General features: G+C 42.7%; 1 protein-coding gene and 1 non-coding gene across 3 annotated transcripts in view; one reads left to right on the plus strand and one right to left on the minus strand.

The window, feature by feature from the left end:
- Positions 1–19,139, minus strand: part of CYGB (cytoglobin) — a 62,698-nt gene that overhangs the window by 25,813 nt on the left and 17,746 nt on the right. Inside the window, exons 2-3 of one of the 2 annotated variants that reach the window (XM_063120349.1) lie at positions 4,875–5,106; positions 2,693–2,824 (exon numbers count right to left, since the gene is read on the minus strand). In XM_063120349.1, coding sequence (XP_062976419.1) covers positions 2,693–2,824; positions 4,875–5,106 — 364 coding nt within the window. Of the gene's footprint in view, positions 1–2,660; positions 2,825–4,874; positions 5,107–19,139 lie in introns of both variants that reach the window. The other variant, XM_063120348.1, reaches the window with a different exon arrangement.
- Positions 14,162–14,230, plus strand: TRNAA-UGC (transfer RNA alanine (anticodon UGC)). The gene has a single exon. It is a non-coding gene; the product is annotated as a tRNA-Ala (tRNA).

Here is a 19,139-nt window from a genome sequence, read left to right on the forward strand (position 1 = left end):
ATGCAAGTCACGCAGCAAGAAGGAAGAAGCCAACATAGAAGATGAACTGGGTGGGGGAGGATATCCAGTTGTGTCAACAGATACGCAGCTCTAAGCTTTGGTAGGGTATCCTTTGGGAGTTAGCAGCAATTGCTCAGCTGTCGCTCACATAGATAGCAGCGAAGCCAGCTTTCTGGCCAGCTAAAACGGAAATTTTCTACTAGCTCAGAAAGAGCTAATCAGTGACATGCCATCATTACACACTTTGTCCCTAATTCCTGCCACTGCTTTCACAGGCTGGCCTGGCTAAACACTGAGTCGCCTACTATGTGCTGATTCATTGCCGAGGCTGGCTTGCCTCTGGGAGACTATCCAGATCTTGGCGAATCCCCTTTCTGCATCAATCTGGCTGACTAATCCTTTGTTCTAACCCAGTATGAATCAAGACTGGAGAGGGAATCCCAGCACACTCTTCTAATATCCCTGAGCTCTTTTTCTGAAAATAGGCCAGAACTGACACACTTCACCACCTAGGCAGATAGCTGAGGTGAATCACAGGCTCCCAAAATTATGCAAGTGAATCAGCATCAACAAGAAGAACAAAAATATCTCTAAGCTTGGAGGGAAATGAGGCTGGATGACTCAATGGGCAGGAGCTGCCTTATTATCCATGATTTATAGTCTAGGGAGATTCAATTTTGAGCTAGGGACCGATTGAAGAAATCACCCTACGAATTTGTTCATAATAGATACAACAGACAAGGTCTGCTCTTGATCCTGATAACCACAAGCTGGATAAGATAAGGGGCACATTGATTGGTAGAAGTTCTGAAAATTTGGACATCCTCCCACCCAAGCTTGGGGATCTGTGTAACTTTGTAGCTCAAACTAAAATTAATGGGGTTTTTAATAGTCATGTCAACTTTAGTTTGTGGTTACAACTTCCAAACTCTGCAGCAAAACCAACACAGAGACTGGATTTGCACAACATGCTGACCCATACGTAGTAGCTGAGTGTAGGTTGTTGTTGAACTGTGGGTTAGCATGTTGTCTAAACTCAGGACATTTCCCACAGGATGGCTTGTTAACCATGTAGTGTGGCTTATTTTTCTTGAACAAGCCACCTTGAGAACACATGGTTTGTTGTTGGGTTGTTGAGGGTTGTTAACAAGCGACAATGCATGGTTAACAAGCCACCCTCCAGAAAGTGTTCTGGGTTCAGACAACACACTAATCTATGGTTCAGCAAATAGCCCACAGTCCAACAGCTCAACCACTGACTGTGGATTAGGGTGTTGTGGGAACTTTCTTGTGGCACCTTAATGACAAACAGTTTTGTGGATTGAAGTCCACTTCATCAGCTGAAGTGGAGCCTAGTCCATAAAAATGTATGCCACAAGAAATCTGATTGTCTTTAAGGTGTTACAAGACTCATTTTTTTGTTTTATTTAGAGAGTCTAGCAAATTGTCATTAATAACTAACGTAGTAGCTGTGTTCAGACAATGCAATAGTCAATAGTGGGTTAACAGTCAACTCCATGGTTGATTATCGAGGGGGTACTCCCCACACGACATGATTATAATCAACTGTGGTGTGGATTAAGGCCAGTGTTGAGTTGACTATTAGTCAACGGTGTGTTTGACTGACACATTCTCCCACCCTCTGTCCCTCCCTCAGTCCTCCCGCTAGTATCCCATCAGCCATTGCAAGTTCTGCCAGCTGGATGAGAGCAGCAGTCACTGCTTTGGTTGCTCTTGCCAGGGTACTCTGTAGTTGCCAAAAATAACCAACTGTGTGTGATGAAATAGTCAACAGTGCCTGACACACAACATGATAACCAATGATTGTTCAAATAATCAACTCTGCACAGCGTTGTTTGTTTGTGTTGGTTATTTTGGTTGAATAACCAACCATGGTGTGAAAAAGTCCTGACAGACAACACAATAACCAACTGTTCACTATTTAACCCACCATTGACTATTTAGCCCACCATTGGCTATTGTGTTGTCCAGACCCAGTTGGTGGTTTCTAAATGACACAGCTAAATGCATTAACAGCTTTCCATTCCATTGATAAATCATAATCATTATCATCATCATCATCATCATCATCATCATCATCATCATCATCGTCATTCAATGTTGCATTATGTTCTGATTTAGTGCAGCAGTGAAAAATCCGAAGCATGGAGGCATATGAGAAAAGTCTCTAACTAAACAAGGTACTTTCTCCTTCAGTTCAAACATCAGAAGAGCAGATAACTGGCTAATCTCTCTATGTGCATTGCCAAGAATAGGGGGTTAAACATTGTACTACCAGCTCCTCAGCCCATGCATATTTCACAGTTCTTGGGATTGTATCAAAGCCCTTCTGAATTGTTTAGATAACTCCAGGCACGTGTGCACTAAGGGCAGTACCTGTTTACATTTGATCTCCTACAAGCAGCGTATTCAAGGGCTAGTTAGGTGACTTTGTGAAATCAATGCTGAGCTACAACGTAAAGTGTTACCCAACTACACTGTTTCCCTTATTGCTGTGGCACTATTCTTACAGTCAAGCTACAGAGAGTCACCTAGGAGTCTACTGAAAGGGTAGTGTGGGATGGAAGGTAGTGAGACTCACAGTGAAGTCTTGAAGGAAACCCCAAACCCACCCTGCCCCATTTCCCTGGTCCGCTCACATGTTGGAGTTCGGATACTGCACCCAGCCCACCTCCTTGTACACGGCAGTCACGTGAGTGTAGATAAGGCTCCTCATCTTGGCCCAGGCTCTCTGGACCTCTGGAGCGGAGAACTCATTGGCATATTCTTTTGCAAGCACTTCCAGCATAACACCAGTCAGAATCTGGGAGGAGAAGAAGCAACAGTAACAGTTAGAGCAGAGTTTCGCAATTTCTCCCTAACGTTTTAAAACAAGATACTACCATTGGCCCATCATCATCATCATCATCATCATCATCATCATCATCATCATCATCTGGCTGCTGTGGCCATAACTGAAATGTATTCATTAGAATTCTAAACCGCCCTTCAATACACCGATTACAAGGTGGTTTATACTCATAACATTAAAGTATGATAAAAACCATAAAACCAGCCTTCCCCAATGTAGTGCCCTCCAGATATTTTGGAATACAACTCCCATCACCCCTAACCACCCCTAACGAGAAAAGTCTGGTATTATTTGGAAATGGTGGAATAAGAAACCACAAAACCATCTAGTGGTTGTACAATGAAACATATAGAAAAGCAGAGAAAGATAACACCCAGAAGAAAAACCGTGTAAATGATATTAATCCCGCAAAGAATCCAGAAGCAGAAGCTCTAGTAAAGATGCAGGATAAAGCCTCATGTAGAAATTCCAAAGTAAAAGTAAGTATATTGGGTTCTCTTAGATAAAGGGGAATGAACAGTAGAAGTGGAAAAGCTAGTGTTCATGCCCACCCCCATCATGAAAGCCCCTTGCATGCATCACTCTTCTGATCTTGACACATCTATCAGACACTACCTGCATATTTGCAAGCTTTCTTCCCTAATCATGAGAACCAGAAACTTGCTGTTCTTAAAAAAAGAAAAATGATTTAAAAAGCACGTTGATTCATTTGTTGCTACAAAACGCCGTGCTAAATATCTGGACTCCATGTCATGATGTACAGACATAGTTATCGTCATGTTCTCTGGACTCAATCCTCTCTCTGGCAGCCAGCACCTGTCACAGTGATCTGTCCAAGGCCCAGCTTGTTGAGATCCTGTGTTTGCTCTATTAAAGAGACCCTGCCTTTCTAGTAAGTGCCACTGCTTCAAAAAGTCTCCCCTCTAGCCTTGAGCTGACCTAAAACAGGACAGTTACATAGGGTCTGCCTTTTCCATCGGAGTTCTCCTAAAGTTTTGGACTTCTTCAACTCCCATCAACCCTAGACACCATGGCCAATGCCAGGGATGATGGAATTTGTAGTCCAAAAATCTAAAGGGCACCGGTTTGGAGAAGCACTTTTAACAATCTCTGCCAACTTCGTTGTTGTTACACCAATGTGATCATAATTTACAGAGGAGCTCACAATCTAAAATCCAACCCAAGGGAGAAAACATAGGAACGGGCATTAGCTGAATAAACAGGGTAAGAAGAATATGTGTTTATTTCAATTACGCGCACTTAGATATAGTTATGGTGCAGCACAGGGCCTAAGGAATAGATGGATAGGTTGTTTAATATATCAGCTAACCAGGTGCAGCCAAAACTGTGGTTGAGACTAGTTTGTTTGAGTAATTTGGAGCCGTTTGCTCTGCAAACGCCTTTCTGTACCATATCTGCTCTTTGCTTATGCCACACTTTGATCTGGATTGCACAGCAGATCTGTGAGTACTGCTGGATGAAATGACCCATCCAAAAATAAACAACCAGCGACAGCCAGTGTGTTGTAGTGGTTAGAGTCTTTGACTGAGATTCAGGAGATCTGAGTTCTAGTCCCCAGTCAGCCGTGAAGCTCACTGGACTCTGGGCCAATCACTGACTCTCAGCCTAACCCAACTTACAGGGTTGTTGGGACGATAAAAAGTCTTGTGCTTTTCCCTTTACACCACATAAGCCATCTTGGGTTCCTTGCAAGAGGAAAAAAGGTGGGATATAAATGTAATATTAATGAAATAAACAAACAAATAAAACAACCAACACAGTATAGTGTTATACTGTATTTTGTAATTGTGTTTTAAACCTGTTGGTTGTTTTATGATGGTTTTAATTTTTGTGAACCGCCCAGAGAGCTTCGGCTATTGGGCGGTATAAAAATGTAATAAATAAATAAATAAATAAATATAGCTGTGTTGTTGTTTTTTACTGTGTTTGATTTTCTGTTATCTATGACTGACCAAAAGGCAGGCCTTGGCTTTGTCTTTACCTTAAAGTAGACTGGTTCGACTTTGTGCTTGACAGCATGTGCCTTGCCCACCAAGGCTAGAACGGAGGAGACCTTTTCCGAATCGTAGATATTCTCCACCACACTGTTAATGGCCCCCATGACCCTCCTGGCATGTTTACGCAGCTGCAGACTTCTTTCCATCTCTAGTGGGTCCTCCATGTGCTTGAATTGACTGAAGTACTGCTTGGCAGATGGAAAGTTGACAAAAAACCTGTAGAGTGCCATTAAGGAGAGAAAGAAAAGGAAAGCCAAGTCATTCTGAGAGAAGTCTGTTGAAAGGCTAGACGTTTCCAACTGGGGGCCCTGACAATGAGGCTCGCCTAGGGGCTGTGCTAATGATAATAGTAATAATAATAATAATAATAATAATAATAATAATAATAATAATAAATATATATATATTTCTTGCCCGCCTCTCCATTCTGATCGAGGCGGGGAACAACAACAAATGATAAAATACATAAAACTGAATCAAAACTCAATATACATGTTAAAAACTTCCTAAAAAATATCCTAAACACATTCTAAAAACATCTGTAAGTGAACTGCTGCAGCGGACCTCAGGTGATCAGAGAAGTCAATGGGCTATTTTGAGGTACTCTGAGGAGCTAATAGGTATTTTCTGTTTTTTATATTGGAGAGCATTACAAAGTGGACCCCCCCTTTCATACACCTACAGTGGTATAATCTACATTACTATCTCATTCTGCTGCAAGGGTAGACAAGGCCTCAATCTGTCCTCATAGGCTGAGTTCACACATGTGTGTTCATTGCTCAAGGACTGCAACATTAGGCCATGACTTGCATGTGTGTAGTGACCACTGTAGATCAAATTCCACAGACAAAGCTTTCATATTGGTGGTATCACCTCAAACACAATACTTTCAACGGAGACAGTTCACACATTAGCTCAGCCATGAGTCATTGCATATTGAGCCATATCCATGAATGAGTGAATTGGTCCTTAGTTTGAGGTAAAGTGGGCCAAAGCATGCCCAGGAAAGAGACAAAGGCTCTCACTCTGTCCTTTTTTAATGGCTAGGAAGAGCTTTTGAATCCAGAGCCAGATCTACACCAAACAGGATATAACACTTTGAAAGCAGTTTGAAAATTATATGTGGAATGTGTCCTGGGCCCCATCAGTTGTCAATACTGTTGTAAACCGTTATAAAGCAGTAGTGTAGATCCTGCCCAGAACTGCTCCTTTTGTTGTTTGGAGAATGTGGTCTAGTGGTATCAGATTAGAATCAGGGATAGCCAGGTTCAGATCTCTCCACTCAGCTCTTAAACTCACTGGGTGACCTTGGACCTTTCATTTTCTCTCAGCCTAACCTAACTCACAGGGTTGTTGTGAGAATAAAAAGGGGTCAGGGAGGAATCATGTCCACCACTATTATGCGAGTGGGGGGAATACAGGGTTGTATCCAGTGGTTGAACAAGTGGTAGGCAGTTTGCATAAAACATTGGAAACAAACTAAAATAAGTACATGTTCTTCAAGTATCATTTATCTCCAAGTTGCATCCAATTCTTAAAGGTGCCTTATGCACCACTATTTGGGTACATCTTAGTGCATGTTTTAACAAGCAGTTGTTGTATATAGCAGTGTTATAGAATCATAGAATAGTAGAGTTGGAAGGGTCCTACAAGGCCATTTAGTCCAACCCCCTGCTCAATGCAGGAATCCACCTTAAAGCATCCGACAGGTGGTTGTCCAGCTGCCTCTTGAAAGCCTCTAGTGTGGCCTTCAAGTGGTAACCTTCCTAGGTAACTGCTTCCATTGTCATATGCTCTAACAGTCAGGAAGTTTTTCCTGATGTCCAGCCAGAATCTGGCTTCCTGTAACTTGAGCCTATTATTCCATGTCCTGCACTCTGGGATGATCAAGAAGAGATCCTGGCCCTCCTCTGTGTGACATGAAGAGTGCTATCATGTCCTCCCTCAATCTTCTCTTCTCCAGACTAAACATGCCCAGTTCTTTCAGTCTCTCCTCATAGGACTTTGTTTCCAGATCCCTGATCATCCTCATTGCCCTCCTCATTGTCCTAAGTCTGAAAGTAGTGTGTGTACAGTTGCCCATGGTCAAGCAAGGGCAATCTATGTATGAAAAACCTCTCTCAGGCAGATCGTCTTCTGAATCAGCAAGTTTGTGCATAAATGTGTGCCATGTGTACCATTCACTTGGTACCTGGTCCTGCACTTTGCAGTTCCAGTGGCTAGACTGAGGCCATTTTTGCAGCATCACACAGATGGTCAGTGCTGTCGGCTTTAGGCCTCATCAAATGGCAGCAGCACAAGAACAACTAATGTGCTCTTGTACAGCTCCTGTCCATTTTTTGCAGGAAAACCCCAGTAGCAATGGATGATGCCCTTTAACAGCACCAATGACTTGTAGGGATTTGGAGGGGGGGGAGACTAAATCCAGAATCCCTTTTCTCCTTTTTCCTCCCACAGGTGATTGGTGTACTGCCAACCATCTGTTAGGCAGGTGCATAAATGTAGATTCTTGCACGCTGATGCATATGGGAAATTCAGTTCAGGGCCATATGCTAACATATTGTTTTCAAATGATTTCTTTTAAAATGTATGAATAATAACTTTTCCATAGTTTGGCTAATTACAGAATAAACAGAAACTGGCAATGAGATAACATTCAATTCAGGCAAAGCTGAGTTTTGTCAGACCACAAACAAGTTCCTTCCATAATTCCCATGCACTTTAGTGGAGGTTGTGCAGGAGAATTGTATCCATCGAGGATGGTTCATTCTCTACTCTTCACTTTATGAGAGTCATCTGTTTGCTTATTTTATTACATTGCCTTTATTCTACTTTGGAGCTCAAGGTGGTGTACGTACTTCTCCTTCCCCACTTTGTCCTCCGAAGGATGAGACTCACAAGGTAGATTAGCTAAGAGATATAGGCTTGGTTCACGCATAACACGAATCCATAGTATGGATTGCTAACTTCTGGATGTTGTGATGTGTGAACACAGCTGTACTAACAAGTCATGATTTGTTAACCACACACAACCTGGAAAGAGAATCCATGATTTGTTGTTGGGTTGTGAAGTCTGGATTATTTAAAACATGGGTTGTTAGATGTGAACCCAGAACTGTGGGTTGTTCATTGGTTATTTCACCAGGCTACAGAGGTGGAAGACAGGAGTGGTAGAAAAAAACAGCTACTCTGCATGCCAGTACTATAGTGCCACAAAGGCATTTAGGATACAGCAAGGGAGCAAGCAAAGGAGAAGGAAAACAAACAACCCAAGGTTAAGAAAACAAACCACCCTGGCATAGAAAGGCAACCCAGGATATATTAACTCTGTGGCTCCAAGGCTTGTGCCCTGAATTGTTTGAACATCAAAGAAACACCTTGCTAGACTCACCTTGTCTCTAATTTCACCCTGGTGCAGGCAGAAACAGGGGCAGGCCCTACTCCTTCACTCCAATGTCACCTCAGCTCTTTGAGATCCTGATTTGCTCCTCCAGCACCCTTTTTTACTTACACACACACACACACACACACACACACACACACACACACACACACGACATTATTGAGAAGCAGACTCTTTTGTTTCCCACTTTATTATGCTCTTCCCACTTGGCTGCATCTCACACAGGAGGTTGCCAGGAAAGCCGTGTGAAGCCGCGAATGGAATAACCGTAGCTCCTGCTGCCTTCCCTAGACATCTGGGATTCATCAGCCAGCCTAAAATAGGTTTTGATGTGTGAAGATTGTGTGGCAGCTAAAGGAAGGATAAAAAAAAAGGACTAGAGTTGAGGGGTGGGGAGGAGGATTAAGTTGTTTGTAAGATGAAACACAAAGGGAACTGCTTCCCTTCCTTTTTCTTTTCTGTTTTCTTTAGCCAAATTAAATCCAAATGCTAGCCTATGAAGTTTGCTTTTGACAAAATAAGGAGTGCACGTGTCAGGGTTTGTTTGCTTTTAAACTCCTAGGTGCATCTGAATTGGAGTCAAAGGCTCAGGACAAGCCTGTCTAGTGTTTTATTCTGCAAGCAAGGACTCCAGGTCAACAGCCTACCTCAGTTTTTTTTCTGTCAGGGACGGAGCTAGGCTACAGAGTCCCCAAACCAGAACCCTTTTCAGAAAAACAGGCAATTACCCAAGCAATCTAGGCAGCGTCCTTTATTTTTTAAAAATGAAAAGAATGGGAGCCCAAAACTGTTAGCCCTGGCATCTGGGAAGAATGTTTGCTTGAGACCCTAGGAGAGTTGCTGTCAGTCAGGTTACACAGCGCTTTGCTAAATGGACCATTAGTTTGACTTAGGAGAAGACAGCTACATGTTCTTTTATAGAATGCATGCCAGCTCATACAAACTGAATGAATCATGTTGAGCCCATAACTATCATGGCCTGCAGTGCAAACGGAGAGGGAATTAGCACAGCCTGAGTATTATAGCGCATGCAGACTTTGAGGGTTAGATGGATATTAGGGATGCACCGGTGGAGGCTGGTGGCTCCGATGTCAGTGGGGTGGTGAATCACTCCGGGTTTCAGCTGGAACCAGTCAGAACTCTAAAGGAGCTATCCAAGGTGTTCGGACTGAAACCTGGAGTGCATTTACCACTCCACTGACATTGGAGCCAACAGCCTCCACTGATATGTACAAGTGGGACCTAGAACAAAATGTTGCTGTGTAGAATTTTTCCTGTTCAGGATTCTAACCACTCCACTCCATTCCATTCCATTCCTTCCCCTGCTCCCCCCCCCGCCCCCAACTAGTATTCCATGGGCCACTGAGCATGGTCATTCCTTACGGAGCTGTTTTCAGAGTCCCCCACCTCCCACCGCCCGCTTAAGGATTTTTCCTAAAGATTTTAAAAATTATTTTGTACTTTTCAAACCTTCCCCTGATCCTTCGGATACCTCCCTCCTTTGCGTAGGTGGTGCTGTTTTGGCGACATAAGCAACAGCAGTCACGGCCTGAACACTGGAAATGGAGAGAACAATCTGACCCCTTCAAAACCCTCCGTAGGCATACTTCGTCATCTGCTCTAGGATTCTGCATTTCTTGAAGTTTAACTATATTAGTATCTGCCTGTTGAATGATGGCCAGGGAGAGATGCTCTTGTTGGACCTCTCCTGTGACCTAGCTTTTGTGTGGATTTTACCATGGGATGGAGGGGGGAGAAATCACCTCATGGTGGGAGAAAACAATCGTGCGAATCCAAGCTTGGCATCGGAAAATTATTATTGTATATTGTTGCAAGGCTTTGCAAAATCTAATATTCGCTATGGCATAATGTGCACAATTAAAAATTATAAAAAACAGATGCCGGAATACCAATTCCACAAAATTCCTTCTCTGATTAATTCCATCCCAAGCCTCTTCTTTTGCCTTTCATGACATAAACATGGACAAAGATGTCTTTTAATGCCTTTCCCTTGGCTTTTCTTCTTTTTAAGATTTTTGGGAACATGGGCACGGAATCTGTGCTAAGTTAACTTGAGGGAGTTCATGGGAGGAAACTTTTCTGACCCCTCCTCTCCCCTGCAGCTACTTGTGCCCTTCAAAAGCCTTTATTGAGGGTTGGGGGCCCTACTGAATAATGTGAGATGGGGTGTGGTGATGGCTGAGTGCAGGGTTAAATTGCCCAAGATCTGACTTGGATCCTGAGAAAAGATAAATTAAGGAAATTGACGGAAGGAAAGTTTTCTTCTGCCCCCCCTCCCCCTCCCCCTCTGTCATTGTGCTTCATCCTACGTTAGTCAGAACTTAGACCCTTCAACCTTCCAGAGAGGACTGGGGTAGGGGGCACAGATAGCTGCAGGGGTGTGGAGGGGATGGGAAACTTTCCTCCCATGAACGTCCTTAAGTTAACTTAACTTAGGGTCCAAGCCATAGGTTTTGAGCACAATCCATCCACTGGGAAATCCTTTTTCCAGAAGCCACATCAAATTGAACAGGATTTAGATAAGAACCATACTGTATGCCGCCCTGAGATCTTAATGATATAGGGCGGGATACAAATGTTTTAAATGAATTAATGAATGAATAAATAAATAATACTGTTGTGCAACAAGTGGGGCTGGCTCAGGGGGCCTAGATTTATGGAAAGTGGCCTCAATCAACAGCAGAAGTTGGGAAACAATGTCATTAAGGTGCAAGATTGCTGCAAGCACTGGGAATGTGCCCTCGGGTTCCTATGTGTTTGGAATCTGAGATTTGTTCAGTATGCTGGAGAAGGAAACTCATTGTCAAATGTTTTGTCAGGGGAATGAAATTTTGCATCCTCGTAATCTTTCCAATATTATTCCAACACTTGCAAGTTTATAAATGGATGAACTATATTTGGCAATCTTCTTTCTTCTGTCAATGCATCTGGAACTATTTAGGGCGGATCTTAATAGGCCTGTGTACACTGGCCAAAGTTTAATCCATGAGCCTCTTAAAACAAGGATCTAACGATGAACACAAGCTACAAGCAGGGCTGCATGTATTTTATGATTCCACTTAGTGTGTGGAAGTGGGGTCTCATTGCAGAATAAAGCACTCTGAGAATCTTAGCTTTACCTTTGTTTGTTTGTTTTTAAAGCCAAGTTTCAAGTCCTTAAGGCTATGAAAGTAAGTTTGAATGTGTGTTTTAGTCTGGGGAATGGGTAGTGAAATCATAGAACTTGGGGATATGTGTGTGTGCTGAACTGGCTTTTTAGTGATCGGGGACAGGGCTCCAGTGTCCTCTATATTTCTTTGCCTCATACCATGACTTGCAGAGACTAGTCCATGAATAAATATTACAAAATAAGCAAATTTGGGTGCAGATTTTCTTAATTAGGCACCACTGGATGTAGCTTCTATTTTGGCACAGAACAGTTAATTGGTCATTACTATTTAGCATTTTTGGCTTTTATTTAGCATAACAACCATAGAATCATAGAATCATAGAATAGCAGAGTTGGAAGGGGCCTACAAGGCCATCGAGTCCAACCCCCTGCTCAATGCAGGAATCCACCCTAAAGCATCCCCGACAGATGGTTGTCCAGCTGCCTCTTGAATGCCTCTAGTGTGGGAGAGCCCACAACCTCCCTAGGTAACTGATTCCACCGTCGCACTGCTCTAACAGTCAGGAAGTTTTTCCTGATGTCCAGCCGGAATCTGGCTTCCTTTAACTTGAGCCCGTTATTCCGTGTCCTGCACTCTGGGAGGATCGAGAAGAGATCCTAGCCCTCCTCTGTGTGACAACCTTTTAAGTATTTGAAGAGTGTTCTCATGTCTCCCCTCAATCTTCTCTTCTCCAGGCTAAACATGCCCAGTTCTTTCAGTCTCTCTTCATAGGGCTTTGTTTCTAGACCTCTGATCATCCTAGTTGCCCTCTTCTGAACACGCTCCAGCTTGTCTGCGTCCTTCTTGAATTGTGGAGCCCAGAACTGGACACAATACTCTAGATGAGGCCTAACCAGGGCCGAATAGAGAGGAACCAGTACCTCACGTGATTTGGAAGCTATACTTCTATTAACGCAGCCCAAAATAGCATTCGCCTTTCTTGCAGCCATATCGCACTGTTGGCTCATATTAAGCTTGTGATCTACAACAATTCCAAGATCTTTCTCGTTTGTAGTATATAACCATGGCTATAGCAGTGTGTGGGGTCTCTCTGTGTGTGTATGTATGTGTATTAATGTCATATATACAATACTAGTGTCAAACTCTAGTGAACTGCTGAAATAGGTACATTTTTGCCACCTCTAAATGTGTTGATATTATGGCCCAATCATATACTCATGATATTTGTTGGTATGCAAGCGTGTATGTTTTTTCCTGCTTTTATGGAGGTGGGGAGTAAGGACTCTGGAATTAGAAGGAGTTATCAGCAGTGGTAAATATGACCATTCATAAGAATCAGCAGAATAACTTCCCTCTTAGATTTGCCAGCCTCCATCTTGGAGCAGTGGCGTGACAGTTGTTTAAACCACCTTTGGTAAAATGGAGCTAACTTTGCTGCAGGAGAAAAGAATGTTTTCTTCTACTTTGTTTTAAATGGAAGTGTTTGTTTCTAAAGTCTACAATAATAACAATAATGATGATGATGATGATGATGATGATGAAGAAGAAGAAGAATTCAGAGCCCTTCAGGTGCCTTCTACAAACTCTGGTTGGTGGCCCAGCTACGCCCCTATCTAGACAGGGATAACCTGGCTTCAGTTGTCCATGCTCTGGTAACCTCCAAGTTAGATTACTGCAATGCGCTCTACGTAGGGCTGCCATTGAAGACGGTTCGGAACCTGCAGCTCGTGCAAAATGCAGCGGCCAGATTGATTTCGGGAACCAGAAGGTTTGACCATATAACACCTGCTCTGGTCTGCTTGCACTGGCTGCCTGTATGTTTCCGAGCCCAATTCAAGGTGCTGGTTTTGACCTATAAAGCCTTACACGGCTTGGGACCACAATACCTGACGGAATGCCTCTCCCGACGTGAATATACCCGGTCACTACGTTCAACATCTAAGGTCCTCCTTCGGGTGCCTTCTCTGAGAGAGGCTCGGAGTGTGGCAACGAGGGATAGGGCCTTTTCAGTGGTGGCCCCCAGACTATGGAATGATCTCCCTGACGAGGCTCACCTGGCACCAATGCTGCTATCTTTCCGGCGCCAGGTTAAGACTTTCCTCTTTGCCCAGGCATATGGCGGCACATCTTAATCACCCACATGTTTAGTTTTTTTAACGGTTTTTAATGCTTTATGTGTGTATGGTCTATGGTTTAGAGTTTTAAATTTTGTATACTTGTTTTTATATCAGTTTTAGAATTTCTGTAAACCTCCCAGAGAGCCCTGGCTATGGGAGCGGTATATAAGTGTAATAAATAAATAAATAAATAAATAAAAATTCAGGTCCTGCTAGGCTTAACTTTTGACCAATGACGTACTCTGGAGGACCTACTTTTGGGAAGCACAGCATTGATTTTCCAAGTTCTAAAAGCCACTGACTTGTGGGAGTTGGTTCCAGTCAAATACTCAGCAACTCTCCTGTTCCATTTATCTTTAGTGGCAATGCTTATACTTCTTTCTTCTATCATGGTAGTTAAGTTAAAGTGTACCCTGCTACTGTCATTTGCTCAGCCAGATATAAAACCCTATACTGTTGGATAGCTGAGTATGGGGGACACTTCAGGTTTGAACTGGCACAGAAACTTTCTTTCTTTCTTTCTTTCTTTCTTTCTTTCTTTCTTTCTTTCTTTCTTTCTTTCTTTCTTCAGAAGCATAAAATTCCCTCTGCCTCTTGCTCTGTGACATATGAAGCAAAGGGCCATAGCTCAGTGGTAGAGCATCTGCCTTGCATGCAGAAGGTCCCAGGTTCAAATTCTGGTATCTCCAGATAGGGCGGGGAAAACTCCTGCTTGAAACCCTGGAGAGCCACTGCCAGTCAGTGTCAACAATACTGGGCTAGACGGACCAATGGTCTGACTCACTACAAGGCAGCTTCCTATGTTCCTATGCCTAGCCTGCCTTTTAATGTGGACCTTCGAGTGATCTCTTAGCCTTTCTGAATGTATGACAAGCAAAATGCAATGGATTCCCTCCCCGAACATCCCCACCCCCGGCCAGCAGCCCTGGCCCAGTCCTCCTGTTCTCTATTCTATCCACCTTTTGTACCTATTCTCCAAAAGACTGGCACAACCCCCCTTCCCCCCAAATTGACAAGCTAGCAACAGACAGGCTCTTTCCATTTCTGCCTGAGCATTAAGCCATTGCTGTTGACCTTCTGTAGACAGCTGCTTGTCCTTTTCAGTAACGTTGTTATCTTGATTTCAGCAGCCCTGCCTTTGATTTATCAAAGGCTTTCAGAGATGCTCCTCTCAAAGAGCAGAGGCCACCGCTGTGCTCTGAAGTAATTATCAGCTTAACAGAATCTTGTCCTGTGTAGTCATTTCACCACCACAGGCAATACATTCTACTAGACAGCATAATGGCTCTTGGATTCACTCTGTCTTCATTATTCCTGTGGCTTTCGCCAGAAACCCAAACATCCCTTGATTCATAAATCTAACTTTTCACTCTGTGGCTGTGTAAGCCCTTCATTCTGACTATCTATTTAGTTTTCATAGATTTGAATGATGCCTGCAGTGTGGGAAACATGACAGTGGTTTCTGTGGTCTAGGTCAGAAATGATCTGATCTCATGCTTAGAAACTCACCTCCCTGCTCCCCAAAGATCTTTGCTGGAATTTTGATTTCACTTTCCACATTTCCCCGCTTTCTGTCCAATTTATTTTGGAACATACTTTTATGTGCTAGTTTCCACAGCCGGTACAATAACAAGCCTGCAAAGATGCAGAGTTGAGAGAGGCATTCTTTTGGAGAATATTTTTTCTAGGAATCCTAAGACCCTCCACAGAAGCTGCAGTTATCAGCGTTCTTCTGCTGGGACTGAGGAGAGTTAAGTAGGTTTCAAGTCGATTTACATATGTAATCTTGACATGTGCTATGAGTTTGTTCTAAGCTGGTACTGTGAGTGTAGAATCGGGTTCACAAGTCAAAAGCATTTCTATAACCTTTTCAGATTTCTACCACTTTACTCCAGTTCAGATTATTTTCATGTTAGGAATACGACAGGAGAGGAAATGTCTGTAAAATAGGTGATAGGATGGTAATGAGGTTCACTCTATTCTTTTGACAAACAATAATATAATTGAATATGTGCTACTTTTGTGCCTTCTTGCTCTACCTGTGAGCTTCCTACCTACGTAAACCAGGGTGGTTGGTTTTTTTCCTGCTGTGGAGTGAGCTCTGCTTACCGCTGTCTTCACTCCCCTTCTGACACATGAACCTGATTTAATGGTGATTTTTTTCTTCTTCTCCTCTACCCTCTCCTCCACCACTCTGAGCAAGCTTTTTTCCTTTTTTGCATGCATAAACCTGGCACGTTAAAATCAGGAATAGACAGAAGGTAGATTAGGATCTATTGATAGATCACTGGGTGATTTGATGTAGGTGAGAATCAGAAACACTTGCCAAATTGTCAAACAATAGCCACAAATAAAAAGCCCCCCTCCCCCTTTACTAAATGCAGTTGCTGAAAAAGTAAAAAAATTGGCAGTGGGAGGAACCAGGAATGGATTTTTGTGTGAAATAACTTGTGAGGTTGGTTCTAGTACTGATCACAAATTACTGAGCTGAACATGTACTCAGAGAGACATCCTGTTTCTTAATTCATAGTATATGTCTGCCCCCCTATTTTGCACCTGGCTCCAGTTGGTGCATCTAATAAAAAGCACCAACTATATCCTGCAAGCCTGAAGTCTGCCCATCCCTAATTTAAAAGCTTATTCTGCACCTTGTTGTTGTCAGGGGGGAAAGCCAGTTCTTTTGTTTGCAAGGTCAAACATTTTTTGGGCAGGGAACCAATCTGCACTCTGCACAGCTGGATGGGAAGGGGGGCGGGAGGTGGCTTTGCTGATTGCCACAATAGATAGCCAATCAGCACTGTGCACAACTGGATTCTGTAGGAAGAAGAAATGGTTGCTTCTTTTGAGCTTGATTCCTTCAGGAAGCTTGTACATCTGACCAAAAGGGGTGAGTTCACATTCATGGCATAGCTTGTGTTCTTAACTTCTTCCTACGGACAATGAATACAGATGGTGTGAGATCAACTCTGGCCTAAACTGATCGAGAGCTGATTTTGGCATATAAAACTTAGATTGGGTAGAGTGCCATGTGCATGGTTAAATATAATATTTATATCTTATTCGTTGTTCCCTTGGTGCTTCTCCGGTGACTTGTTTTTCTGGAGTGCTTTTGCAAAGCAAAGAGGACACCCCTGCCCCTAATAAACACTAAGCTAAGTCAAAATGAAATACAAATGTATTATGTTTCACCATTACTGAAACTGCCTGGTATTTAAACACAAAGACCACAAAGATTACGTAATTTAAAACCGCTGGGTGTTTAAACACTTAAAATACACTATCAGTTATTTTCATATTTTTCCCAATGCTTCATCCATGTAAGATTTTCAAATCCTATTTAGTCCTTGACTTTGCAAAATAAAGATCTCGAAATCTGCATTTGCTGCATTAGCTGGGGAGTAGGTATTGTTTTGTCATTTATGGCTGTGATTTGTAGAAATCAAAAGCGATTCCTGACGATTTCATACAGAAATAGTTCCTTGCTTGGTTCTAACAACAACAACAAAAACTCTGGACGGTAAAGGAGAATGCGAATCAGCTGGTGTGTGTATTAGGGCATTGGGGTCCCCTCCAACCCTGTTGCTGGGGCTGTTATTGCCATAATTGTCTATGCTGCCTTCCAGGAAAGAAGCAGTTGTGCTGCTTTGTATCTCTAGGGCAGCAGGACCAGATCCAGAGTTGGGCATCTGAGGGATCCCAAGACTGGCAATGCACTCACTATGGCCACAATGGTGCTGCCATTCTTACTTCACGCACCCCCTAAAGCCAGAAGCAGCGTGAAACAATTCTCAGTTTGCACACTCTGTTTCTTCCAGATGAAGGGAGCCCTTGCCCGAGAGCCCCCAAAACTGCATGCCAGCACTGCCCTAGGGCTGTGCTTACAGGATATAAGGCAGCTTTCCCCTACTGGGGTGACAACTCCCAGCATTTCTGACGATTGCCCATGTTGGCTGGTGCTTATGGGAAATGAAGTCCAAAACATCTGGAGGGCGCTAGGTTAGGGGAGGCTGATCTAAAGTTTTTATGTCAATTCATTCGAGATTATTATCTAAAGGGAGTGATATAAACAAATCTATTTAGCTACAATTTCCCCCCACTTTGTTTTTCTTTTGTTGAAATTTCACCCCCCCCCCAAAAAAAAACAATTTAAAATAAAATAAAATAAAGGGAGTTTGTCTGGTGCAATAAGCAGTTTGTTGTCAGCCCAAACAAGCAAGACCTAGGCTTAAAATCCTGTACAGCTATGAAATCCAGGCTTTTCCTGTCCTTGTACAATCACGGCTTTCCAGCAAATGCATGCACAAGTAATGAAACCCCTGTGCATATGAATGTCAAAAGATGATGATCTGCACACAGGTTGCACATTAAGCCCTCGGTGGAAGTACCTTAAATGTAGAATTTTACTTTTGAAAGCCTGAAGCAGCAGCCCTCCCTCGGTGACTTTGGACAAGTCGCTATCTGTCACCTTAACCTACTTCTTATCCAAGGTTGACGAGGTCTTAGTGAAGGGATGTTTGTATAATTGATTTATAACTTGTCTTTCTTTCGCAAAGCAATTCATCACAAGTCTCTAAGGTGCCACAGTATTTGGGGAATCTATGTTGCTGCAACATGGTTACGACCATTCTGCAATTTACCTTGTGGATGTGGATGGATAGGTGATATAAGATAGAATGCCTTTGTACCTTAAAAATGCTGTTTATATATCACATTATACTAATAACATTCAGAAAAAAACAATCTTATTTAGTTGTATCTATATCAGTGACTGTCAAGGACTATTTAAAAACTGGTGAGTTGTTGTTGTTGTTATTTGCTCCAAGGGCATTTGCCAGTTGGGTGGTATACAAATTTAAGAAATAAATAAAATAAACAAATAAGAACTTATAATACAATTACAGGTCTTTGCTCACACAGAGACTGTGCCCACCATGAATCAGAGACATGCATCCAAATGTTCCCATTTTAGATATTGACTAACTGATATGCCTGGCATTGCTGGGGTCCATGAATGGCGTTTATAACATAAAGCAATTTTAAATATCTCCTGCTGAAGAAATTTTATTTATGGAATGTCCTGAAGGAATAATATCAATTTGTACTGATCGTGACCATGAGTCATAGTTTGGTGACTAGAGAAGACACTTGGGAGTTCCACCCAAGCAGTTGTAGCCATAAGCCTTATTTTTTATTATTAAATTCTTTAAAAATACTTAAAATCCAAAGTTTAATGTTTTTAGATTTTTGTGGTACATTGTACAGCCAGACCTATCAGCGTGCCAAAATTCAAGTTTCTACTTGGGCCCCCTAAGATATATGTCTGGGAGGTAATCATCTTAAAGTAGCAGGACCATGCTAGGTCATTGAGTTAACCTTTAAATGAATTAAATTCATTTCCCCCCCCCCCTCTCACCCTCACAACAACCCTGCAAGGTAGGCCAGTCCTAAGCCTGTGAGGTAACTTTAAAACAAATTAAATTAGTTTCTTCCCCCATCCCCACCTTTGAGGGAGCTGGCTGACTCACAGGTAGCCTGGTTGTTGCCGTCAGTGATGAGCCCAGAGCTGCGACCTCCTTCCTCTCTGCTCCAGCCAGCCCG

The sequence above is a fragment of the Elgaria multicarinata genome, chromosome 3 (assembly GCF_023053635.1).
Source record: "Elgaria multicarinata webbii isolate HBS135686 ecotype San Diego chromosome 3, rElgMul1.1.pri, whole genome shotgun sequence".
In the NCBI taxonomy this organism is placed as follows: Eukaryota; Metazoa; Chordata; class Lepidosauria; order Squamata; family Anguidae; genus Elgaria; species Elgaria multicarinata.